Below are 27,925 nucleotides of genomic sequence, written 5' to 3' on the forward strand. Positions count from 1 at the left end.
ATTTCGCAAGACTGTACCTTAGCTTTCCTTCAGTTAGAAGAATACTTAGTTCCTATAACTTTTTTTTTTAGACTTTGCTGACCTGTTCTAAGTACTTGATTTCATTTTGGGAATATACTGAGGACTTACATTGCATTGAGTAGGATGTTGGACTGAAGCATACTAATTTTCTTTAGTAAGTCTTTGGATTTAATCAGTTATGCTACCAATATGATTGATAATGCAAGTCTTAGAAGGTGTCATTTTAACTGCCAGCGCATTTTTTCCCTTCCCTCTTAGGAACAGATTTCTAGGCTTCTAAAAAGCACAGGTGATACTGTCTTTTTTACAATACTGATATCTTCCAACGTTGATAATGTATCTCACTTTTGAACATCTAGTAAAATCATTAATAGTATTCTTTGCTCTGTACATACAAATGTCTTTTTTTGCAATCATTTCCAAATACTTTTTGTCCTTGCTTCATTACTGGTATTTTTAAACGATGAAGTTTCCCCAGAGTTTTTTGCATGATACATACGGGAAAGATAAAGTTGTTGTAACTTCAACTCTGAACACTTATGTAATGGCTTCTGAGAGTCAGTGTTTGAATTTTCATTATTGTTGTATTGGGCTGTTAATTTTTGCATTTTGGAGAATTCCTAGTAAATGAAACTGACTGTCCCACAAAACCTTATTTCTTACCTTAAGAACTGAAGTATCTTCTGGCTCACTTTGAGCAAACTTTTCTTGTTGGTCAATTTTAATTCTCAGAAGACCCCAGGTCTTTCACCATATTTCTTGAGTACTTACTAGGGCCTTTCCAAACCTTCCCGGGGTAAATCTGATGGTATGCATTTGAGCCCAAGGACTTCAGGGTACACTAAAAAGAGAAAAATCATAGCATAGAGGGAAAATCATACATAGTACATATATATGTGTGTGTATATGTATATATATAATCTCTATATATATACTTTTTATAAAATAAAAACGACATATTTAAGAGTCCTTTTCATGTTCTTCAACGCTTTAGAGACTGTCTTGGAATATTTGAAAGCTGTAAGAAGCAAGTTTCAGAATACAAAGCATTGATTCAGGGAATCAGCCAGACTTGTTTTGGTCCGTCCCGCCGGATGCGTTGCTGCATGTTGGCCTTGAGTGAATGACTCATCTTCCCTGGGCCTCCTTTTCCTCACCTGTTAAAAGGGTGCCTAAGAGGGCCGGGGATTTAGTTCAGTGGTTCCGCCACCTGCCTTGCAAGTCCAAGGTCCCAAGTTCAGTCCCCAGTACCAAAAACGGGCGGGGTGGGGGGGATTTAATAATAACACCTAGCTTTATGGAGTCTTGTGAGTAATCTCCCTTTTCCCACCTTTACTTAAGATATAGGGCTTCAAATTCTTCATTTAGTATGATAGAAGATCCCTCATGATATTGAATATAAAATACCTAGCTTGAAAAGCTCATATTTGCAAAGGCCCATTTTTATTTCCCTCCTTTTAAACAGGTGTATTCTCCACCAGATATCCTCTGTAGTTTTCATTATAAAAAAGGTCCTCAGATGAGACTGGATCATTGTCAGAGTACATCATATCACATGATATTACAGAGATAATGTCTGAATGAGAAAAATGTTTCCAAGTCTGATACAGATGAAATAATAGCTAGATGGAACAGATTCCTAGTACATCAAGATTATCTGCCCTACCTCCCACCCACACAAACAGATGGGGTAATATGGAACTATGGATACAGGAATTTTTTCCCCACATGATGGAAAAAGAAATTGCCTAAAATTCAAACATATAACATCAGAAATCTTACTAATATAGACTTTACTTTGTATTCTTTTAGTATAAAATATTGGAATGCTAAGTAAAATTTTACTTTTTTTAACATTGTAAATTGAAATCCCTTCTCTGAGGAAGAATTATCTCACCTAAATAAGATTGGTTTTTTGGTACTGGGGATCGAACTTGGGTCCTTGCGCTTGCAAGGCAGGTGGCAGAACCAACTGAGCTAAATCCCCGACCCAAAAGGTTTTTTGATTTTTTTTTTTTTTTTTTTTTTTTTTTTGTGGTGCTGGGGATTGAACTTGAGACCTTGCACCTTTGAGGCAGGCGCCGGAACCAAAGAGCTAAATCCCTGGCTCATAAGATATTTTTAAATTGAGAAAGGAATTATAATACTTTGCTCCTGGATATATTCCTTTAGTTGTTATCGAAGGAGGGGTAGGTAGTTCCTTATCAGTCTTATCCGTGTATTCATTACTAAATGAGTGTATTTTTTAAAACTTGTATTCACATCCCTTATAATCTAAATGTTGGACAGGAGTGGATCAGAATTTTAAGTGTCAAATCACTATTTCTAGTATGACAAGTGTCTAGTATGGCTTTTCTGATACAAAAAGTGGGAATGTGAAATTTGGATAATGTTCTACTTGCATGATTATAAAATAATTCTGCTCATACGAAGTTTTAAGTGCTTTTGTGTTACTTGCTCTGTACATCATTCTTTTCTATTTTATTACTGTTAGCTATTATGCTGTTGCTGCATCTTTGGTCTTACAACCATCACACTAAGTATAATTAAACTAGAATTACTTTTCAGGAAGAAAGAAAAAAGCTTTCTGCCTGTTTTGTCATAAAGTAATACAAATTCACAGCTTAACCCAAGGGCTAGTTTTAGTTTACACCTTAAGGGACACTGACAAAAGGTTTATGCACTATGTTTTCTTTTTCTCATCTTAGGAGAACTTAGATCATCTAAAAGCAAGTTCAACATGAAAATCCTAAGTACACACTAGAAATGTTCCTTTACATAGGTCAGTGCTGTACATTCAGAAAACTGATAACACCAAAGATTTATTAAAGCACCTGGAGCAGATACCAGCTGCGCCCTTTGCTCAGTTGGAAGGAGGATTTAAAATAGTATTATGATTTACTTCTTTGCTGGTTAGAAATTGCCTGTCTGTTCCTATATCTGTTAGAATTATATATCTGAATCACCAATGGAAAAAAAAATTAACATTTTTAATGAGATAGTTTGTGTATTAGAATGTTATTTAAATATTAACAGATAATTGTGTTTGTTTTATTCTTAGTAGGGGCTTGATTATTTTTGTAGGTCTTCCAGAGCAGATTGTACTGTGAGTAAATAGAATAAGAAAATGATGTGTGAGTAATTTATATTTTGGATGAATATATAACATAGAAGGCCTAAAAACATAGTCATAGTTGACATAGTGTTTGTTATTTGAAATTTTTCTTTTAAAAAATGAGTAATTCCTGGTTCCCTAACCAAACTGTTCATTTACTATAGCAGTTTACATTTTTATAGCAAAGAAGCACATACTCTCTTAAGAGACCATCTGTTTACTCAAAAATGTCAGTATACAAGTTAATGTTAGAATACAGTAGCTTTGGACTTCCTTTTGCCGCTAGATCTAATTACAAAACATGCTATTGAAAGGTTTATGTATTAAAGCATACTTATGATAGAAAGTGGTGCTTGAATGAAGTTTCTAACTTTGTCAAATACCTGTCTAATATACTTTTATATTATATGTGTCAATTGCCAGTGTAAGAAGACAAAATGAAATACGTTGTGAAAGGTAACCGTATTATTTTCTGGCTCTGCATTATAAAAGGGAAATCTCTGTGGTGGACAGTGTTGAATATGGCAGACCCATTTGAACATACTGGTACATGTTAAATACCACATTAGGAAGCATGCAGCAGTGGCTTCATTTAGTTAACCGTTCTCAGGTTTGTGATTCAAGACTATATTTCATTAATTTCACATTAATTTCTTCCTAATTTCACAAAGCAAATGTTAGTGCGATGAGTTTAAAACCTTTCTCAAATATATGTGTTTCTTCAGTATTCTTTAGTTGACAGAATAAGTCAAGCATACCTCCACCAAAGTCTCTGAATCCCTTATCCTCTAGGCCAGTGATGGCAAACCTACAGGTGCCACAGTGGGCTGTTTGTATCATTGAAAGCTCTAAAAGGTTCGCCATCACTGCCTCTAAGCTCTAGAAGTATCACTAAGCACTGGTTGTACTTCTAGGACATCTAGAAACTAAACATTGAAATTTTCTAATATAAGTTGAGTTGTCAGAAAATAGTGATTTTTGTTCTACAACTGTTACAAAAACATTTGGTGTTAAACATCTACCACAGTTATTGCCTTTATACTTACATTCAAGTAAAATTTGATCAGTTACTTTGAGACATTCCAAATAGAATTTAATAATTCTTGAAATCCTTACTTGGATCCTGTACCCCAGTCTCCTTTCCCTGGCTAGTGAATATTGCTGATTATTTTGGGAGCAGTTGACTAGTGGACATGTAGAGCTTTTGTTTTCTGATTTTAACAAATTTTATCGGAAAGATTACTGCTTCTCTAAGTAGAGAATTATTGTCCTCTGGCACCATAATATGTAGTGGGTCAAGTGAAAAGCCCCACAAAGTTTTCCGGCGCACCCTGGCTCTCATTCCAGCAGCCCTGTATGTCACTCCTGGTTGTCTCAGAATCAGACTAACATTGGAGCGCACTTCTGTAAGGTCCGTAGCATGTCCCCTGTTCCCAGCTCCAGAATTGAGGTGCAGGTGTGGATGAGACACAGCTACATTAAGACATCAGACAGAAGTCAGAATTAACACGGGGTGGGGCGAGGGGTGAAAGAATTATGGGAAATGGGAGTCTCTTTAGTTTTGTAGGTTTTGAGATAGGCCTGTGAATGAGCAACCACGATCATGCAGGTGCTACTAATAGGTTCTTGACATGCTTTTAAAGTTGTCAGTGATGCTTGTTTTTCAACTAGAAGAGAGAGATACTTTTTAAACATACTTGTCCTCAGTCTTGAATTTCATAGAGTATAAGCACTAAAAAGAATTAGATGTTGGTGCTATTTTGTCACATATTTCCTTTATGTTTCAGTCAACTGTAAAATGTTATAAAAGTCATTTTATGAAAATCATAAAATGGAGGATATATGAGACAAATATCTTTCAAAGTATTTGAGAGATACATTATATGGAAGCATACAGTATAATCCAATTTGACATTTATTTGTCTTGTTTTTGCTTTTATTTTCTTCTCTGTTTCTTGATTCTGTCTTGTGCCTTCTCCCGTGAAAACCTGCCTTAGACCTGTGTTGCGTGGTGGGTCTGCCGCCGCCACTTCTAATCCTCATCATGACAACATCAGGTAACTCTTGAGACTTTGTAATTACCAGGAGGATACAGAGGTGATGAATTTGTGTTTTCAGGACATAATGCATGTAATAGCCATGACTTTGTGTTATAACTTGAACTTCTATTGCTTTCCCTTCTTAGTAATCCTGCTTCTTTCTAAAAACAAGGAGTCTATAAGCAGTCATGATATTTGGCCAATAGTAGATGAGAAAAAATGCTTAATAATTGTGGGATGGCATGAAATGACATTGAGACATTTCAGTAAGTTAGTAGCTTATAGGAGATCATATTAGACACAATAATCTCACATCTTGTTTATGTACGTTGTTTGAATTGTTTAGGCTCTGTCCAGCATCCCCCCCCCCCATACCGGGGATCGAACTTGGGACCTTGCACTTGCAAGGCAGGCAGCAGAACCACTGAGCTAAATCCCTGGCCCAGCTAAATCCCCATCCCCAGCATTTCCTTTTTAGTTTTTAATTATCTATAATGTCACTTTCAGTGTATATATAATCCTAACTGCAATGCATTATCTTGAGTTGGGAAAAATTGGCATTGACATCCCCAATAGTTTGGGAAGTTGAACATTTGGAAAGGAAATTTAGTTTTAAGCATTTTTATCATCTGTCAGTTTTAGCCCTTCTCTTTTATTTTTGTCCTTTTCACACTTTTCAGTCATTCTTTGCCTGAGTAATTTTTCCGGTCATGCACAAGGGTAGGTAGAAGGGAATATACAAACCTTTAAGGTTCTCAAGTACCAAATCCCCATTTAGTTTGACTTTGTTCAGGAGAAACAAAAGCAAAAACTGGTATTTACAGATGCTGTTACTCTAGTTTTTCAGAACCAGTTTAATTTCAAACAGAAATGTACTATCTGCAGCAGTAGATTTAAAACTGAAAACACTGTTTCTATTAAGCAAAAGAGGCTGGCACTTTCCAGAGCAAGAACAAAGGGGAAATGCCCATCACTTTCTTCTTAATCCCGAATTCATGTAGGAGAAGTGTGCCCTGGCTGCTCTGCTGACTTGGTTCTTTCTCAGTCTGAATTTAATCCAGTGCAGTTTTCCCTTATATTTTTCTGTCAAACTTGTGGAAGTATTTTCAGCTAGCGATCTGCCTTAGCATTTCTCATGGAGGTTTTAATTCTGGTAAATATAAATTTTAGTTCAAAGTACATTTCTTAAGTTATATATATAAAGTCCTTTACTGTATCCCTAGATTTCTTTACAATTGAAGATTTCCTTCTCAGATTTCTAAAAGCTTAGTTAATTCAATATTTTAATTGTGAGTAATCCCTTTCATTTATATTTTATTTTCTGTTTAGGCTGAGTCCCTTTATCTTTGAGTCAATTTCTGCTGTAGTTCGATTGTTTTTTCCCAATTATTTATCACATATATGACTTCAAGGCAACAGAAAATTTTTCTTTTGAGAATCAAATGTAGAAAAGAGGAATCTTACACCTAATTTTTTCACCAATCATTTAATAATTCTGGTTTTTGTTTCATTTTGGCCTGGGTTTGAACCCAGGGCATCCTACATGGTAGGCAAATGCTCTACCTCTAAGCCACATTCCCCAGTCCTAACAATTTGGTTTTAATACTGTACTCAAAGAATGATTAACTCAGGTGTTTGTAAACCCATAGTTCCAGCATCCACTTACTAATTACCCTCAGTATTCCAAGATTCTTACTGTTTCCATGAAGAGGCAGTGAATGAAAAAGAAGCTAATTTAGCCACAAAAGGAACATTCACAGATTGCTACAGATTATCTAATGTCAATACACACCATCGATTATTTAAATTACATTTTGCATACTTTATTAAAGTATTCGGGGACTGTTTTCAACATTTGAAGCAGTAGGATTTTCTGAATAGATTTTTCTATAATGTGCCCAGATGAAAAATGTGATTCTACTTCATATCCCTTTTGTAGGGTAAGGTGGTTTTTGTAATGAAGACTTGCTGGGGATGTTAAAATAGATCATCTATGTACCAACTCTCTGTGAATTGCATAGGAATACCTTTCAATTCAGTTCTTTTATATTCTCAGAAAAGTTACTGTGTCATTTTACTGAAATAACCATTCAGGATATAAAATGGGAATTGAATGAAATGTATTGTATATAAATTGTTATCTTAGTAAAGCTGTTAATGAAAATAAATTTTAAAATGTGGAAATCTAGGGAAAGGGTAGGATTGACATTCGTATGTATTTGTTTTTTGGGAGTGTATTGTCATTAAAAACCAGTGTCCTTTTGGAAGTAACTGCATTTGAACAAAAAGTACTATTTAATAAACTTTTTCTGGATTGTCTTAAGTGGTTTCCAGTATTATTATTTTATCCAAAGCCTCATAATTATTTATTTTTGAGCCAGTTCCGTATCTGTATGTAGTGGCAAGATATATTCAGAAGATTTTATAATTGCTTCTCCGGGAGAAACAGTAGAGAATAAGTAAGAATGGTCAGAGAAGAGATAGCGAGAGAGAGACATAAATTATCAAGTCATTTAGTTTTTTCTCTTTGCAGTCCCTGCCATTGAGCCCCTGGCGTGGAACTGCGTATGTATGGATGCAGGCTTTGTAAGAAGTGTGTTGGCAGAGAGTGGCAGCTCTCAAGCCTTTCCAGCCAGGGGTCCTCTTTCATATGGCCCATCTCCCTGGTTTGAAAACTGTCTATTTGTATCTTTAGTCAGGGTTTCTTCTCATTCTTGGAGCCTCAGTGTACTTTCCCAGTATCGTGGATAATTGTCATCTTAAGCTTTTTCTTTTTCTTCATTAATGTTAATTCAGATGGTAAAATATTTTAGTGATTTATATTGTTAAAATACCAGTCTTTAGAATATGTCTGAGCATTACAGAATACCTGACTTCCAATTACTCTTGGTTCTATTTTCATACCAATTTGTGTTTTTTATGTCTTATTTGCTAGATATGGCATTTCAAATATAGATCCAACAGCTGAAGGAGCGGCAGATGACATGAATGTTGTAGATGCAGCTTCATTAAGACGACAGGTATTTCATGTGGCACGTGTAATTCTAAACTATGTTCATTTTAAAGTGATGGTTCATAACATTTTAACATCTTCTCTGCTCTTGAGCCCATGAATTAAAATATTTATCTGTCAGGCCGGAGATTTAGCTTAGTGGTTCTGCTGCCTGCCCCGCAGGTGCAAGGACCCGAGTTCAATCCCCAGTACCAAAATAAATAAATAAACCATAATTTATTTTCCCACCTTAAAGATCCATTAACCACCATCTACATAATTTTGATCAGCACAAAACAGTATTACCAAAATGGACTGATACAGTTCTGGCCAGTAACACAGAGAATCTTGGCATGTTAGGAACCCATTTGCTTGCTTGGCTTTTGATATATGAACCAGTCACTTTGGAACTTCTGTTACTATGTCTAATGATCTATTTTGAAAATCACTGTTTTCAGTTTGTACAGTGTCTATATATATTTCTTGCACTCTGTAGTAAGTCGTGTCTTGGAACTACAATTGCATATACATATTTTAATATATATTCCTAGAGCCTTTATAATTACAAGACACACAAATGTGAGGAAAATATATTTTGTCTTCTCATTGTGTCTGCTAAATAGATGTAGAGGGAAATTGAATGAAATGAAGTTTTTCTAAGTAAAGATCAGTAAGGGAACGTGGGCTTAAGCAAGGCAGTTTTTCAGCCTAGAGCTATACTTAGCTGAAGGTGACACTGTCAACCAGCAACATTTGTAGCAGCTGGGAAGTCTTTAGCCTTTCAGACCCGAAGTCATCTGAGTGGCATATCACAGGGCCCACTCCGATAGGTTAATTACACTCAGTACCTCAGAGTGGACAGAGAAGACAGTTACACCAAGTTGGAGATGAACAGCTGAAGCTAACCATCAAGCTCATGGGAGGGCCACTGAAAGGCAGGAGGGAGTCCCATATTCTTTGCAAGGGTAAGCCTGTACCAGAATACCATAGGTCTTTAACACTGTCCTCTCACGGAAGAAAGGAAGTATAGCCCTTCTAATTTACAAAAGTGGAGGAAGGAAAATGGAAAAGAGTATTTAAGTGAATTTACATTATCATGAGTAACTGTTTTTTCTATTTGTCGTTATGTTTATTTTGCTCCAAGTGAAACTTTCCGTGTTGTAATAATTCTTTTGACAAATTATTACACTAGTTTTTAAGAATCTGCTGTATGCATTAAAGTTTCTAGTTTTTATTTTATGATTGTTTTTTACTTAGATAATCAAACTAAATAGACGTCTACAACTTCTAGAAGAGGAGAACAAAGAACGTGCTAAAAGAGAAATGGTCATGTATTCAATTACTGTTGCATTCTGGCTGCTTAATAGCTGGCTCTGGTTTCGCCGCTAGAGGTAACCTCAGCACTGAAGTATATTGTCTCACCGGCTGGAAATACAAAGGATTTACACACTCTTTGTTTTTGTCTTTGCACTGTATGCCGTTTTACAGCCCATGCCCTAAACAATGTATTTCTTCCAGAAAGTAGGGAAAAGGACCTATATTTGTAGAAGTAAAGGTATATTCTGTCCCTCAGCTGTATTCCCTTTAAGCTAGTTCTACAGTAACACCTTACGTAAAATTCTTTTGCATGTTTTGTAAATAGGCTCTACTTTGTTGTTGTTGTTTTTTTTGAAAAGAAATTGATTTTTCACCTCATCAGTCTGCACAACTGATTCTCTGAAAGGGAGAGAGAATGCATTGAGAATGGATTTAGAAAGGTATCTGTAAAAGAAAAAGTGTTTTGTGCTGTTTCTCAACATTATTAAGCAGTTTTGTTAATAGACATTTTTGCACTACCTTTCAACATTAACATTTTTGAAGTTATGGTCTGGTACCAGATTTAAGAAAATCAAACCACCTAATATTTCATGATCACCTGTACAAATTAAATTAATTCCTAACAGTTCATCAGTTTATCTAATATGTGTGTGGTATGTGCATTATTTTCATTTTAGTTTTGCAGATAGTTTTCTATAAAGTACATTTTTACTAAGTCTGTGTGTGAACAATTTAAAAAAACTACAAAATAAGGTACAAATGTAGTGTATTTAATAAACTGTCAAGCAGAGCAGTACTCGTCTGTGGGAATAGTCATTGACCATATTGTGCTGGACCTCCCTGCTGCGCTGTGTTGCCTTCCCTGAGCCTGCTGACTCGGGCAGTGCACTTGGGGACTTGCGGGTAGCAGGCACCCCCTTGCATGTCTTCATCCTGGTGGGCACTGGTTTTAAGTGGCATCCTAATTTATTATGTCTAAAGTGGTTCAGATTAACATACCTTGAGTCATGTATCTTATTTTTCCGTCATAGTTACTGCCAATATAGAAATCTCATGAGAATTAAACACAGTGAAACCAAGTCCTAGGTGTCCTTAGTTCTCAAAGCTGTTTGTCCTTTTTGGTTCAAACCAGATAGAATTCAGTTAGGTACAACCTTCTCTGCATATACTCATCTGTCTTGCCACCAAAGCAGAGAGTTTTGGGAAAGGCAGTTAATTCCTTAGATATAAGTAGATTTCTTGTTCTGTTTATTCTTTGCTCTCTTCCATGTAAAAAAAGAATTAGGAGGATGATTCTTCTCTGTACTTAGGTTTATTGTGAGTTTGATGATAATATTTTTTGACTCATGGAAGTCTTTCTGACTGTTGACAATATTCTAATGATGCTATGGCGATATTAATTCTAGCTTCACATGTATTATAAGGTAATCTGTGTGAGCGACCCTCCCCATTGATACCACAAAAACAATAAAAATAACGGATAAAATTACCACCTCTTCTAAAGAGGAATGAAAAGGATTCCACAAAAGCCAAAACTGGACTGGAGGCAGGAATCTTGGGAGATGAGTACAAAAGCTATTTTGTCCCTAGTGATTTTTTTACCAAACACTGAAGCCCTGGCTTTCTTAATGGTTCTGCAGAAGATAGAATTCTTTTCCTTGGTCGGGCTCTGAGTGTTAACGGGAGACCCATGGCCGAAGTGGGGACCTCAAACACTGCCCCCTCCGTGACAAGGGGAATGAGAAATCTTTCTCAAAAAGGGGCAACAAAAACATGCCTTTGTTGACCTTGTCGCATACCTGTAAGTCGAGGGGCTTGACTCAACCTCCAAGTCGGACTGTTATTCCAACCCACTTCCCCCAGAAGTTACTGATCACTGCTAAGAAAGCAAGTATTTTTGAGGTTAAAAGGAGTGAATGCACTCCTGGTCAAGATAAACAGGAAATACTTCTTAGATGTTTGGGTTGAATGTTGATTGATAGACAGTTATAAATACATGATTTTTGGCAAGCAAACCATATAGAATAAGATTGCAGGTGCAGGGAGCAGCAGGAGAAAAGAACACAGTGGAGGGCTGAAGTATACAGTTAAGAATAGCAAATATATTATTGCTACACTATTTCCAGAACTCTGGGGTGTGTTTTTGTTTTGTTTTGTTTCTCCCAGTTCTGGGAATACTTACTGAAGCATTTGCAAGTTGTTTACATTTAGAGGGATGATTTTGTGAAAATAGTGTATTTTCAAGAAAGCATTCCTTCCTTTCCTGCACACATGTCTGTTTTTCAGCTTCTTAGCTATTTTTGAAATTGAAATTGAATTGTTTTTCTGGGCCTTGAATCTAGAAGTGTTTGTCATAAACATTCTTTTGATTACAGTGAATTATATCGGTAAGTGCAAACTTGTATATCTACATACTGAACACAGACTAAGCAGTTACGGAAGATATGACACAAACCCCACTCTTGAGGAATTGACAGACTAATGGGGGCATGGAGATACGGCTTATTAAAGAATGAGAGGATTATAAAAATAATTTTACTGCTGGGTGTGGTGGTGCACAATTGGGGATTTAGCTCAGTCATGCTATGCCTGCCTTGCAAGCACAAGGTCCTGAGTTTGATCCCTAGATCCTGTCTCAAAAAAACGAGTTTTTTGGGGGGTTTTTTGGTTTTTACTAAGGAAGAGGAATTTGGAGTAGGTACTGTAGGATAGGGAGGGAGCAGAGAGTTTTAGATGACAGAAGCAGTAAAAAAATAGAGCCATAAAGATTCCAGAGTGAAATAGAACTTAGGGATGGGAATGAGAGTTAAGAAACACTGAGCCAGGCATCTTGGTACACACCTGTAATCCCAGCTATTCATGAGGCTGCAGCAGAAGGATCACAAATTCTAAGCCAGCCTCAGTCCCAGTGAGACCCAGTCTCAGAAAATTAAAAAGCGCTGGGGATATGGCTCAGTGGTAGAGCACTTGCCTAACGTGTGAGGCCCTGAATTCAGTCTCCAGTACAGCCAGGAAAACACACACACTGAGCTTTGCAAATGATTAGGTACATTTGGGGGGTTGGTAGGGAAGGTGTGTGGTTATGTGTGTACAGACATGCATTTGGAAGTTCAGGTACCAGGTCAGAGATGCTGTACTCCCAAAAGATACCACGAGTAGCCCGAAGGCTGCAGGAGTTTAATTCGTGGCAGCACTTTCCATAATTGTAAAGAATGAGGAACCCACCAGCCATTTCAGCTGATTGTGGCACTGCCAGTCATCCTTTCTTCTGCTCTGAAATGGGAGACGAAAGTGTCTCTGTCTTCCCTGCCCTGCAGAGAACTGGAATCATGTTTCCCATTGGTATGATAAAAAGGAAACTGTAAGCGTCATCATTGACTTGGTATTGTTCACTCAAGGACAGTGGACTGTCGTATTCATTTTACCTGTTTTAATTTCATGCCAATTAGCAGTTTGACATTCATTGAATAAGCATGGAGTCTTCACTAAAAACTGAATTCATTTCACAAAATATTTAACAATGGCTCTGTTTTGTACTAGACTCTGCTACATCTTTATTCCACGAATGAATAGAAGAAACATGTCTTTGGACCCATGGAACTTAAGATCCTACGCAAGAGAGTGAAATATGAGGAGCAAGCACAAATGGAAATGCTATTGCCATTGTGATAAATGCTGTGAAGGAGAGAGTAAAGTTGGGGTGCTGGTGCACACCTGTAACCCCAACACTGGCAGACTGAGGGAGGAGAGTCATGAGTTCAAGCCCAATCTGAGCAACGTAGTAACTTAGCAAGACCCTGTCTCAAAACAGGTAGGGAGGTGGATAGATGGATGGATGAAAAGGGCTAGGGATGTATCTCAGTGCGGAGGCCCTGGGTTCAATCACTAGTGCCAAAAAAGGAAAAGGAACCCACTTCTCATTAGCTGGTTAAGCCTAGTCACTCGGGGGGAATAAGTGGTGTTTGCCCTAAAAAAAAGAAGACAACTCAACCAGAGACAAGACAGGTGGGGTATAGGAGGTAGAGATCGAGGCCTTTTAAGTACCTTAAGTAGAAAGTACTGATGAATAGATGGATGAGGACATGGCCCCCTGTTCTCCTAAATTCTGTAGTGACGGTGTACAGAAATGCCTGCTACGTGTGTCGGGAATGATGATCGGGGCTTTGGTGAGTGCTAACTCACTGGAATTAAGTACGCTGAGAAGGCCTCCTCAAGCAGGTTTTAAGCCAGGCATTACAAAAAATGAGCATGTGTAGGATTGTAGTAAATGAGTGTAGCAATAAAATAATGAGTTTAAATAAACTCATAAGTTTTTAATGTTACTAATTTATTTGGACAGCTATAATGTCAGATGTTTCTGGAACCTTAAGCCCAACAAACATTCTAAAAATGGAAATAAAATGCAGAAGTGACAGCATTCAGAAAATAACAGATTCTTTAGTTTTGTCTGTTTTAGAGCATTTTAATATGACAAAATACATGGTTTGGTTATCCTGTCTTTTAATGGTTGTCATATGTAGAAACCAGCTTTTGAAAGACTGACTTTTTCCAAGGCGTTTTTAAAAATTATTACAAAAATGTTAATGTAGGAAAATAGAGTATAATAAATTGCCATGTACCCGTCACTTAACTATAACAATGAACATTTTTTTTAACTTGCTTTGGGGGGATGGGGGTTGAAGTATTTTAAAAACATGACCATCCCTCTAGCATATAAATACACATTTCTTTAAAAACTAAAGACATTTTCCTGTATAACCATAACGCCATTATCAAATCTAGCAAAATTAATTTCTTAATGTCATTTAACCCAATTGTTGTGTATGTTTGCCCCAGTTATCCCTACTAAGATCTGGGTAATACATTTAGCTCAAACATGCCCCCACCTGCCTTTAATTGTTTCAGTGTTTTGTTTGTTTGGGTTTTTTAACCAGTAGTGAGGGTGGAACCCAGGGCTTGTGGATTGAACTGCGTCCCTAGTCCTTCTCCTTGTGAGAGCAAGGCCTAAACTGGCCTCCTGCCTCTGCCTCCATGTCCCAGAACACTGGGATTTCCCACGGGCACCACCGTGCCTGGCTTCTCTTGTTCTCTAAATCTAGGACGGTTGCGTCAGCCCATCCCACCACTTTGGTTGGTGGAGCTTTTCACTAACATTTTCTTGTTGAAAATGGAGCTATTGTTTACTGTCCCACCTTTTGGATTTGACAGTTTCTTCTCCCTGTAAGCTGGTAATTAGGTCCAAAGACTTTGATTACCTTCAGGCTCTATCTATATTGTTTTCTTAAGTATAAAAGAATATAATAAAAACTCACCATATTATTTGCGCATCCAGGATAACTTCTGTTCTCATTTTTCCCTCCCTTTTAGGTCTCTCTCACCCTCCACACACATAGAATACATAGTTAGAAAAACTAAACAACACGGAGCAAAAAAATATAACAAATTGAAAGCTTTTCTTCACTTTTCCCCCAAATCAAGTAGTAAGGGTTTTGTTTCTTCCCACATGAAGTTGTTACGTGTTTGCAACATGCTGTCTGTTTGAAGGGTGGATTTTTAAATCACCTGAAAGATGACTTGAGAAACAACGTTGTGTACTAAAATGACTCAAACAGCTTTGTAGATAATGTTCCATTATTGAACTCCTAAAAGTATTTATTCTCCTAAAAGCAGTGTAATTTTCAAATTTTGTTCAGAGTACCAGGACTTCTGTCTTACTTTGGCTAACCTACACAATTCGGCTTCTTCGCTCAGAAACACCGCACAGACAGCCAAGGAAACCGATGACTATCTGACTGAGCCCAAACAGGGCTTCAAGAATCCCAACGAGCAGCAGACCTAAGAACACCGAGAAGTGGAAAATTCTGTATCTGTCTTCTTCAGAATTGGAGCTGGGTATTTTCCAGCTAGTGCTCATGTTGTTATTGGTGTTGAGTTTTGTGGAACCAGTAGGAGACACACAGGAATCATTCCAGAACCATTGCAGAAATAGGGGTTGTAAATGAATGTCCCTGAAAAACATAAGAAATGGTAAATATTATGCCCAGGTCAGGTGAGGAACAGTCAAACAATGCACTTTTAAAATATTGTGCCCAACAACTGTACCTAAGACCAGGTTTACTAAGCATGTATCCAGTTATAAGATTTTATTCATTATAGCCCATCATTTAATAAGCATTTCTATAGAACACCTACTTTTAGGGTGAGCCCATGAAATTACTGTTTTGCTATGTCTGCAATGACTCAATATCAAGAATGGCCTGTCTTCAACCTGTTTCTGCAGACACTCCTACTGGCTAAAGATACAGAAACACAACCGCTCCCCTCTGAAGGAGCTCAGGTCTTCATGCTGAACTGCAGTGCTGCATCTGCTGTAAGCCAGATGTATGGTTTTCACTCACAGAACATTTCAGATATATTGGATTCAGTCGATCTGTCCCTGTTCAAACAGGATGATGGAAAACGAAAAGCTTTTAGACACACAGCTGTCTCAAGGTGCTTTTTCTCTGCTTAGTAGGATGGAGTGTTCTTAGGGAGTTTGTATTTCTGGATTCTAACAAGACTTTGGATCTGAGAAAACAACCATATTTGCAGCACATGGAATATGAATGCCTCTGCTTTGTGAAGTTGGCCAGGAGAACAGGGTCATGAATCACAGCCTCACTTGCCTCCTCCTAGCCTGGAGGGGCCTGAGAGCTGAGGTCTGCAGAGCTAAGCATGCTGCCTGCTGCCTTGGGGAGCCGTTATTCCCCAAGGACTGAATGTTTTTGGAATTGTGGTGGAAGTTTCTGCTCTTCTTCAAACCTGTTCATACGGGTTTTAATTCATAATAACTGAATAACTGCTGTGCAGATTTTGAGAGACTTTATTCTTTTTGATGTATCAAGGTGATGGGAAAAGGGGAAAATATTTCTTCATGTAAATAACTACAAAAGTAAAATTGGTTATTTTTGAAATAGTCTACAGAAAGCTAATAAATTAGATCATTCTTTCAGTTTTTACAAATTATGCCTACATTCAGGCACAGAACCATCCTAAAGACTGAAATGAGCTCTTTACATTAACTTTCAGTATTGTTATTCCATGACTTAATTTTAGTATTTATTCCTATCTATAGCATGTCAGCATGAATCTGTTGGCTGCTTTGTGCCTTTTAGGACCTGCAACCAAGGATTTTATTGTTTTTATTAAAATTTTTATTGTAGAGGTAATATACACCCATAGTTTACAAATGCAATTAGTTTAAAAGTGTAGAAAGTAAATGTACCCTTCCTTCCTCCAGGGTGTCCCCCATTGCCATTCTCTAAGGGTGAAAGTTTCAGGTTGTATATTTCCAGGGGGAAAATATATATACATATATAGGTATGTTTATATATTATAGTTTTCTCTTTTTTTGCCCATTACTGAGGATTGAACACAGGGACTCATGCATGCTAGGCAAGCACTCTGCCACTGAGCTACATCTCCAGCCCTTTCGTTAAGCATTTTTTTGAGACAAGCTCTTACTAAATTATTCAGGCTGGCCTGGAACTTATACTCCTCTTACCTCAACCCCCCGAATAGCTGGTTTTACAGGTAGATAAAACCATACCTAAAGCATTCTGAAGGTTCTGATTCCTTCATTTCTAAGTAAGATTGGGCCTTTGGAGATTAATAAACTAAATCGCTAAGAATGTTTGTTCCAGTAATTGCATCAAAGAAAAACATGGGATTGTTTGCATACTGTGTTATCTAACGTGGCTGCAGCTATATATGACTGAAAGTGAAAGTCAGTTTACTTACGTTAAGTTTTTCCACGAAAATTTACAATTGGCAGTACCATTGACTTGAGAGTTACAAACAAGAGGACCTTCTGAGAGAGCCTGGATAGACACCAACATGCAGTACGCAGCACCAATGACTGTGATTACATTCAAAAGTGATGAGAGAAACATCTGGGAAGTGAAGCAGAGCCGTTTGCACACATTACTGCCTGTCCTCAGTCTGTTCTTTCAGTAGCACTTGCAGTCTTTCAATCAACTCACTCGGTAGCCCTTGATCTTACGATCACAGATTAGGTGTGAAGGGGCAGAGGGCAGAGTGTGCCACTTCATCACACTCATCAAGAGATGGCTGAGCTTGCCACTGTCTGAAAAATCTTACCCTTGTCCATTTCACCAGACCACTGAGATCTGATTCTGCTCCTGGCTTTGTGTACTTCCTACTTTGTAGAAACTCAGGGAGACCTCAGTCACCCACATTTTGATGTCTCATCTCTCGGATCTGCAGTCTTCAGTCTGCACTTGGCCCTGATGCTCTAACGGCCAGTGGCCAGCATCCTGCAGTGAGCGATCAGCAGCAGAGGTTAGAGAGGACTGCTCCACTGCACCGCTGACACGTGGGCTTCTTGCTGTCGGCCTTTCCCACGGAGTGTGGGATACTAAGCAACATTGCGCATCCCTACCCAGGAGATGCTAATACCACTCCTCCCCCAGTCCAGCACACCAAAAATGTCTCCAGACAGTGCCAAATGTCCCTTTGGGGTGGAGGCGGGGCTTACGTCACCCACAGTTGAGAACTACTGTGTTGGAGGGGAAGATTGTAGGCATGTTTTATTTCATGAGTCAGAGTCACGAAAACAGAAAAAAGCATGCAATTTGGCCGAGAAAATGAAAGTTAATGTGCATGGGGGGTTTTTTTTCCTTCAAAAACAATCTGTTGTTTCAGTGAGGTTGTTAGTGATGATTACGATTATTTCAAAGTGAGAAGAAAGGAAGCGAGAGTATTTCCCTTCCCCTTGATAGATTTCCGCTCCTACAGCATTTATGTGCTGTGCTCTTCAGATCTCCTTTAATGAACAGAGCAAAAGTGGATACCTATTCAGTGGTGTTGAGGAACACTGGACTTTATTTATATTCTCTGGTTTAATCCTCTGAACAACCCCAAGAGAGATACTACTACTCCTCCCATTTTATGGAAGAGAAAACTTCAGCTTAGAGAAGTTGACACTCAGGGTCTCAGCTAGGAGACACTGGAACGTGGGTTTGGGGCACTGTACTATACTCTCTTAGCTGTAAGCACAGAATAAAGAGCCCGGAATCGAATTCAAACCCTAACTCTCCCATCATCCTGTGACCTGCATGTGTCACTTAAATGCATTCACCAAGAAGTGCCACTGTGTTTACTTTCTGATCATTTATTATTTCTCACTTCCTACAAAGGGGCCCAGCTACAGAAAGTGATTCTGGGTGTCTGTATTTTCTTAGAGTAGGAATTCATTGAAATGATTAGGCCAAACCATTTTATATACAGAAAAAGGGAAAGATACCAAGGAGTGGTTAAAATAGGGAAGATAGAGGGAACAGAGTAGAAGACAGTCTTTGGTGACCCCTTTCCTGTCCTCTCAAGATTTACTTTTATGATGCCTCGCTCTCATCTACAAGTTGGACTTGACGTGAGCCCTCATCTGGCTGACAACAAGTGAATAAAGTTGCTAGGATGGTTTTATGATATCAATTAAGCAATCCAAACAGGTAACTATGATTGAAATAGCTAGTACTATTATTACCACAGCATAAGCAAGATTATCCAGTACAACAGTATCCCTGGAGCCCCCTCGGCTTCGAATCATCTGATTTTGCTGAAGCATGACAATTCTTTTCAAGGTTGGTATCAAGGAGCAAAACCACCTGCTGTACTGAGTTCAGTCTAAAACCTGCATGGAAAGTGGCATAGTTATTCCTGCCTGGCTGTGTCCTCAAAGGAGATAAAATTTAAGTGATCATCAAAAAGATGACTGGTTGTTCATCAAGAATATATGCAAAATGAAAATAAGATTTGTAATGGAAATATGACTTGAGCAAAACATGAGTCCTTTGATATTTCTGAATCCAAGGATTCAAAAGTATATCAGGATGTCTTTTGCATGAATGTTGTGAATACAATATAGAAATGATGCAGAGTCGGTATCCTAATTATCATAGTTCAGGAAATGACATGCAGGAGAACCTGAGAATTAATATTTATTGAATACCTACAATGTGTCAGAAATGGACAAGAATTATTTCAAAAATTGTTGTAATCCTAGATAAGAATCAAATGTCAAGCCAGGGATTTAGCTCAGTGGTTCTGGTGCCTGCCTTGCAAGCGCAAGGTCCCGAGTTCAGTCCCTGGTGCCAAAAAAAAATAAAAATCAAATGTCAGAGCAGGCAATATTAAAACAAATACGGATCTTTTGTTCTTTAAGACATTGACTCTTGGGCTGTGGTAGTAGCTCAGTGGTGAAGTGTTTAGCAAGCCCAAGGCCCTGGATTTGATCCCCAGCACTGGAAAATAAAAATTAAAAAATGATTCATAACCCTAGCAGCACACTGGAATCACCTTGGATGCTTTTGAAAAACACTGATGCAAAGTCTCTGGGAAGGAGGTCACCGAGGCATTGATATTTTTAAAATCTCCCCTGATTATGTGAACATTCTCATCTTACTGGGCTCCATTGCTTTAAAACCCTTAAATCTTCCCACTTCAGCCAGACATACTTACTGTGACTGCTTGTTATTGATCTACCCCCTTGCTTGGAGAATTAGGAGAGCCCGAAGTGTTCCTTAAAAGCAATTTTCATGGTGTAAACATTGTGAATGTTGGAGCTTGGTGCATTGGGAAAATAACCACTTGTGCTACACTGGCAAATTACTCAATTTTTCTGAGCATCAGTTTCTTGGTCAAGAAAACCCCAGATCTTACTTTTCCCACTGAAGAGTTTGAGAGGATTAAATAATACTGATATCATACCTGAAAGTGTTCTGAGCAGAGTAACACTTAGGTTAATAACTATTAATATACTCTTAGTTACAACTTTATTCAGAGTAGGTAGGCATTAAATGTTTGAAAAATAACTGACGACTCCTTTCACTTAACTGAATAAGGACAGTTACCGTTCTGGTCCTAGCAAGCCAACCTTTTGTATTCATGAGAGCTGAAGATACGTTTCTGTTTTGCACACACCACAAAATGAGCACATAGTGAAGTATTCGGAAGTTATGAAATCAACAGCTGTGGTGTGACTTACAGATCTTTCTTTGAAAACCTTTGGGCAAACTAAAGAGGAAAGGACTGAAGCTAGCTCCAAAGTAAGGTTCTTACAAGAAATGAAAAAGAATGTCCTCCCTTTCCATATGATCATTTAATCAGGATGTTTTTGACCCTGCTGGGCCTCCATAGGCGCTAAGGACTCAGGGTGGCTTGGCTCAGATGTCAGTAACTGTTAATGTGCTTCTGCTTCCAAACCCACTGACCGCTGCACACTCACCCCGGTTTTGTTGTTGCAGCACGCTCGCTTCCTTGCTGCCAAGGACATCGTAGTTGCTGGAATGACCTGGAAATTGCATTACAGGAAAGATGAGTATTACCACTTCTCGTCAGATGAAAAAGCAGTAATCTCGGTCTCCCATTTATCACCAGTTGTGGGAAACCAACGCTCAAGAGAATGAAAGAAGAAATTTAACAATATCCTTATCTTAACTTTGTGGTCTTAATTTCAACCATAAAGATTAAAAGGAGGGATAAAGTTCAAGTTAGCAATTGTAAAGTCTCTCCCTCCATTCACAGTGTACTCTGAAAGACTTGGATTTTAAATCGGATGACTTATTTGTGCACTACTTTGGAAGGAATGTTTCTGGAAGAATTGGTTGTGTCATCCAAATTTTGTTTTTCTTCCCCTCCTCTCCTCTCATTATTACAACCTAGTATGAGTTAGTTTTGCAATTTCCTACAAAGTATGCTTTAGTTTAGCAAGCCTTCAGGAAAAAAACCCAATAGTTTTGCTTCCCTGAGAGTTGACAAGAACTAATTCTTGGGTGTGATAAAAAATACAATGAATATTTTTTAAATGTTTAAAACGTATTACAGTAAAAGACACGATGCCACTAATGCCCCTCAAAATACCCCCCTCACTTGAAACACACTTATCCCAACACACTTCTTGCTACTTTCTGAAGCAGTTTGCAATTCCTTTATCATGAGTGTCAATGATTGAAAATACAGTGGATGCTGCCCCTGAGTACCATCAAATGGAAATGCAGGCTTTTGAAAACATTAAGGTGTGTCCTCATCCATCTTATTCTCTGGATCTAGCACTGTGTGACCTCTGACTCTTCCCCAAAGTCAAAATGATAAATGTTTGGAATCAAATCAGGACAATGAGACAGCTACAACGGCCCAACTGAACACACTCCTGAAAAAGGACTTCCAGAGCTGCTTCAGAAAGTGAAAAGAACGATGGGAAAAGTGCGTTTGAAGAGGGAGATATTTTGAGGGGGATTCATGGTAATGTGTCTTTTATCAGAGTAATTTTTTAAATTTTTCTATGAGCAGTCACTGTATTCTTTATCATCCCTTGATTACCACTCCCCCCATTTACCTAACTCTCTTCTTCCAGGATCACGACCATCTGTCTCATCTCTCTAAGCCCATATCTGAAAATTATTTTGGGTCTCATGTTCTTTTTCTACTCCTGTAATCCATGATTTGTAATGATCTTACTGTACACTGATATTCAGTCTTGTATATATTGCATTCTCTGTTAAAAGAAAGATTACAGACACTCCCATCTACAACCAAGTTCCAGTACTGAGACTAGGTCTTTAATTGTTCACTAAATGAGAAATTGTATACAGTATGTACATTACAATATTCAGAACAAAGGAATAGTGTAAGGAAACTCCAACATGATGACTTTGCTTTTATTTGCATAACTCTTGCGCACAGTACTGTAATGTGTAACAACATAAAACTACAGTACTTATAAACAAGGTTTACTGTACAAAAAAAGACACTGGGCTTTATCAACAAGATGTATAGAACTGTACCAAAAAGAAAAAGTGATGGGGCCAGGGATTTAGCTCAGTGGTTTTGCCACCTGCAGTGCAAGCACAAGGACCCAAGTTTGATCCCCGGTACCAAAAAAAGAAAAAGAAAACATGATAGTCATAAGTCTGAGTGTCGGATCCTAAGTCGAACAGTCAGTAATCAATCGGGTAGATCATTATACAAGGACTATCTGTATTGATGAGGAAAGCTGTTAGAAATGACATCATATTCTCAGAATTTAATTCTTATGTAGGCAGCAGTTATGGCTAGGAATTCTAGAAGGAGTTTTATACTAGTGGAGAGCATAATATAAATGACTTCCTCCCACTTATCAAACTTGAGTTGTAAAGGTTTTTGTAAGTCAACCCCACTTCTGCTAAGTGATTCTCCCCTGCTCATATTTTCTAACATTTTACATGCTCTAACTACATGCCAGGCCCTGTTATAGGTGCTTTGCATACTTTAGGGTACTCCATCTTCATAACAATCCTATGAGGTAGGTACTATTTTATCCCCATTTCACCCATGAGATAAGTGAAGCACAATTTGAGTAGCTTGCCTCAGAAAGTAAGAGAGATGAGACTCAAAGCTAGGCATGGACTTCAGAGCCAGGCTCTTAACCACTGGTCCACACTGATTCTTAGTATTCTCCTCTCTTAGCCATGGTAGCACACACCTGTGATCCAGCTTCTTGGAAAGCTGCGGCAGGAGAATGGCAAGTTTGAGCCCAGCCTGAGCAACTTAGTGAGACCCTGCCTTAAATTAAATTTTGCAAGACCCAGAAGTGTAGCTCAGGGGTGGAGAACTTGCCTGATATGCATGTGGCCCTGAGTTTAATCCCCAGCACCACAAAAATGAAAAAGAAAAAAACTGACTTCTTTCTACATAAAATGTATTCATTCTTGCCTTACCACCACTGCCATTGCTCTTCTCATGGACTTTCTAACTCCCTCTTCCCCCGTCCTTTTTTCTAAAACAACATCCACCTCTGTTCTTTCAGAGCAGGTTAAGAGTCATGCCTTCACAAGGCAGTTTTCCTAACAAACTCCACCCATGCAATCATGTGCTGAATCCATGTCACTTGTATTGTTAGCAAGCTTCCCTTACACATTTCTCTAAAGACCAACACCCTCACATCTCAGAGGCCACTGTACATATGGCTGCTCAGCCACCCAGAGGCATAACTGAAAGCCCAGAAGAAAGAGGAAGTAAATTTTAGCTCCCAAATGCACTAAACCTCTTTTGTTGTACAGGAAAACTATCCTGCCTTCTGAGGTAGAGAAAGCATCACTTGGAAAAGGAACTGACAAACTACTGACCCACTGTCTCTTTTTTGTAAATAAAGTTTTATTGGGACAACATCACTCCCACTTGTTTACAAGTTGTCTGTTGCTACTTTTGCACACCAACAGGAGAGTTGAACTGCTGTAGAAGAGACTGGCTCACAAAGTCTAAAACATCCGCTATCGGGCTTTTTACAGAAAAGTTTACCAACCACTGACTTAGGAAATGAATGAGCTAGGATTAATAATATGACAAGAATGAAAATCGAGGTAGGGGAATTAGAGTATTGTTTTTTTTTCTTTGCAGAAATGCAAACTTTCATCCAGTGTTAGAAGTTAGTTACACACTTTTACAAAGGAGCTTTTACAGAAGAGCTTTAGATAATTTTGTGATCAAATACAGACTTCAGGGATCCTCTAAGTACTTGAATATGAGAGTGACACATAAAACCATAGCTCATCATAAATATAAATACTATATTTTACAAATGCCTATTATATAAAATATTTCTAATTTGTTTAACCTCCAACTATTTCCTTTCTGTTAATATTTTAATAATTGACTTTGATAAATTAGAATTGCATAATAAGTGAGCTCAGTAAAAGCATGACTAAGATCCAGCTGACAGTTAACTTCATATAAAATAAAATGGCCTGTTTATATTTTAATACCTGAGCAAATAACATTGGGATTGATTTTTTTTCCACTGAGCTAATAATAAGAGCTGAGGATCGTGAACATACACCTGTACCCTGAACCCTTCTGCCACCCACCTGTTTGCTCATAGGCATAGCCTATGGTCTTAGGTTCTGAAAATAAAGCATGTATCATATTTTTCAATGAGTTTGATGCTTTAGTGACATCTTTATATTGGTTAATATTTGTTGAGGGTGGTAGTCGATTTAACTGTGGAACGAGGAAGTCCACCTTCCCCGAAACTATTTCACAAGGGTATATAGCCTTTCTATGATTTAGTTTCCTGCTCACTTGACTTTATGGATTAAATTATGGCTTGTATCTTTCCCCCTCTGTCTGCCTGGATCAGGTGTTGAGGACTGTAGTACTTTACTAACCTTGGAATCAGATAAAACTGGAATTGGGTTGCACACCCACTGTGTGACTTGTTAACATTCCCAGCCTTATATTTTCTGGTCTGTAAAGTACAAATTTTATCTACTCAGATTATTGTAGTTTCGATGAGATAACAGTGTAATCTATGAATCCAGTAGTTGGTACCTTGCAAGTTGGCAATAAATGAAAGATTTATGTCCCTCTGTCTTTTTTTTTTATGTCTTTGTCTCTTCCCTTCATCTCCCATTGTTTCCCAGCAAAAGAATACAAGAGCTGTAGATATGCATCATCTACTTATTTCATGCTAGTAACAAATTTATATCTAGAGCTACATGAGTTAACCTGTTAATCTAAGTGGATGATTTTAACTTAGAAACTGTTGTGAGCTCTATAGAAATTGCTATCATTAAATTAGCTTCTCACCCAGCCGGCTTCTCTTGGCTTCAGTATACAGGATAGAAACCAGCCTCAACCTCAAGCAGAGAGAAGCCTTTGACAGGGTGAGAGAGCAGACATGAAGAACTGCAGTTGCTTCATACAGTTGAACAATATTTTCTCTGCCTGGAAGAGACCTGTCCGGGCAATTGAAAGAAAAGTTCCAGAATTTTCCAAAAGCTTTTCTCCTCACTCTTTGCACCTAAAGCAAATGAATAGATTGTTCATGACGGTAAAGGAAAAAGCTATCAACCTTTGAGCAATGCCTCCTAGAATGGCTTTTCAATGCCAAAGTGGTCTTGAATCCAGTTTGCCAGCCAAGGAGAAGGTTTTATCCAAATTTTAATATATAATGGCCTAAGAGTGTCTTTAATATAGGTCTGACAATAAAATCAGTAGCAGTATCTGGTCATTATTAGGAATTAATAATTCTTAATGGTCCTGAATTTCTCTTTCTTTTTCTTTTGTGTATGTCCTGAATTTCCTTAAAAGTTACCTATATGATTCATTATCTGTAAAACACTGATAACATCCAGTGTGTACAACTATCACACACACACACACACACACAATCGAAACAGCAACTCACTCCTCTGCCACCAGCTAGACAACCCAAGGTAGCACACAAATAGTACAACAACAAAAAAAATCAAGTGTCCGGGATGCTGACTTTTCAACTCCAGCATCCACATCCCCATTTTACAAATATGGAAATAAAGCCGTGGTATGAGCTGCACTTCATCACACATGCCTATAATCCCAGCTACTCAGGAGACTGAGGCAGAAGGATTACAAGTAGAAGGCCAGACTGAGCAACTTAGCACAACCCTGTCTCAAAATAAAAATTCCAAAAACAGCTGGTGAGGTAGTCAGTGGGAGAGGACTTGTCTTGCATGCACAAAGCACTGGTTTCAATTTCCAGTGCTGCAAAACAAAACAATAACAACAAGAATAGAACATAACATGGATGATTTACACACAATAATATATAGGGGACAGACCGACAGCTAGATATCCTTCCAGATCTGAAAATAGTATTTCACAGCATTTGGATAAAACAATATTCACAATGGCCCTACACAGTCCTGCTGCATCAGAATTCCTAGGGGCAAGTGCAAATCTAACCACTGCAAGTACATGGAGTGCCTCATGACCAGGTATATACTCACTGTACTGCACTGCTCTGCTCTAGACTTCAACCAGAGTAGACCTAGGATAACAATCAAACTGTCAAACACTATGATTTCTGAGATTTATGTAACAGCCAAATCAAGAAGTCTTTGAGGTCAGAGACCCAGGACTTTCAGTCTCTATCTTGTAGGCCCACTCTGTTCAGATGCAGGTAATGCTACGGTCATGTGTCATGCTCCCACTGATCATGGTCCAGGACGCCAGCACCCATGGGAGTGTTCCTTATTCCCACAGAGCACCTCCCTACTTCTATTGGATTTCCTGCAAATACTGAGAGACTGGTATGGGGCCGAGGAAAGTTGAAGAAGTGAATTTAAAATGTCTCATGGGGCTGACAGTGTAGCTCAGTAATAGATCATGTGGATCATGTGCTTAGCATGCACGAGGCCTTGGTTGTGGTCCCTGGCACCACACTAAAAAAAAAAAAAAGAAAAAAATGAGACAAAGGTCTCTAACACTAAACTCTAAAGTTTAGAAGAGCCATTCTACATATGAAGAAATATGACAGGTAATAACTCAACAAACTTTTTATCAATTTCTTTTTATTTTGCCAAAGCTCAGTAGCTTGTACCACAATTTACTTGAATTAAATTACCATTCTTACCAATGGCCAATATAAGCCCTTGCTATACCACTGCTAACAGTATCCTAAGAAAACATAGCTAGGGGCTAGGGATGTAGCTCAGTGGTTCTGCCACCTGTCTTGAAAGTGCAAGGACCAGAGTTTGATCCCTGGTACCAAAAACCCCCCCAAAAAACAAAACAAAACAAAACATAGCTAACTGCAAGGCTGAAAGTCATTCTTTTTTTCTTTTTTTTTTTGGTACCGGGGATCAAACTCAAGTCCTTGCACTTGTGCAGCAGGCGGCGAAACCACTGAGCTACATTTCCGGCCCTGAAAGTCATTCTTTAGGCATTTGATAAAAAGGGGAAGCCCTGGTTCAAATCAAGTCAAATAAATGTTACTCACCATCAGACCTGCTCCTATAATTCCTGGGAACCACCATTCAAAGCAAGAGATGGGGTTTTGAAAAACTTTGTCCGCCTCAACTAAGTTGATGCCCAGAGGGATTGCATTGAGGATCACCCCTGCCAGAAGGAGAGCCAGCAGGCTGAACCCATTGCAAGACGTCCATCCCTCACAGCATGTCATGGTCAACCCCTGTTCACCTAGAACCCCAACGAAACACTGGGCCTGCACGGCCTTGTCTTGGCTTTTATAACAAACATTCTGGTTAACGTTTAGCATTTATCACTAGTGAAAAATGAATTATGAAAAAGGGTTCAGAGTCCAACAGGGCAGGACATGCGTTATGTGCATTATGACGGAAACTAGTGATCGATTTATATTCTGATAGGGCGGAGGAAGGCAGAAAAAAAATCTATGGTTGCTGTGAGATAGATCGGCACATGAAAATAGACAGACAAAAACAAAACAAAACAAAAAAGACAGGTATAAGACAAACTCCTCAAAAATAATCCTTTACTGTTACCCCTAATAAAAAGTAAAAACAAGTATATCCAATTAACTAAACTATTTTTCCTACATTATTGATACTGAAGGACCCTAGTTAGCAAGACAGACTCCATATTGCTGCTTGACCCACCTGCCTGCCC

At 38.3% G+C, this 27,925-nt stretch overlaps 2 protein-coding genes across 31 annotated transcripts in view; one reads left to right on the forward strand and one right to left on the reverse strand.

The window, feature by feature from the left end:
• Mff (mitochondrial fission factor) overlaps nucleotides 1-10,277 on the forward strand; it is a 33,677-nt gene extending 23,400 nt beyond the window's left edge. For 14 of the 30 annotated variants that reach the window (XM_004867985.4, XM_004867991.4, XM_021247021.2 and 11 more), the window contains 3 exons: nucleotides 5,134-5,193; nucleotides 8,111-8,195; nucleotides 9,425-10,277. In XM_004867985.4, the coding sequence (XP_004868042.2) occupies nucleotides 5,134-5,193; nucleotides 8,111-8,195; nucleotides 9,425-9,556 (277 nt within the window). In that variant the 3' untranslated portion in view covers nucleotides 9,557-10,277. Of the gene's footprint in view, nucleotides 1-3,559; nucleotides 3,593-5,133; nucleotides 5,194-8,110; nucleotides 8,196-9,424 lie in introns of all 30 variants that reach the window. The other 16 variants (XM_013066798.3, XM_021247022.2, XM_013066800.3 and 13 more) reach the window with 2 other exon arrangements.
• A 9-nt stretch (nucleotides 10,278-10,286) lies between these two features.
• Tm4sf20 (transmembrane 4 L six family member 20) lies at nucleotides 10,287-27,516 on the reverse strand. The gene is made up of 4 exons (XM_004867996.4): nucleotides 27,279-27,516; nucleotides 20,769-20,834; nucleotides 17,264-17,415; nucleotides 10,287-15,492 (listed from the first exon to the last, which is right to left on the reverse strand). Exons 1-4 carry the CDS (start codon nucleotides 27,459-27,461, stop codon nucleotides 15,210-15,212), a joined length of 684 nt encoding a protein of 227 aa, XP_004868053.1. The 5' UTR covers nucleotides 27,462-27,516; the 3' UTR covers nucleotides 10,287-15,209.
• Between the last annotated feature and the right edge of the window lie 409 nt (nucleotides 27,517-27,925).

This window comes from Heterocephalus glaber, unplaced genomic scaffold, assembly GCF_053883595.1.
Source record: "Heterocephalus glaber isolate CG9 unplaced genomic scaffold, H.glaber_assembly_v1.0 deba00001004, whole genome shotgun sequence".
Classification (NCBI taxonomy): Eukaryota; Metazoa; Chordata; class Mammalia; order Rodentia; family Bathyergidae; genus Heterocephalus; species Heterocephalus glaber.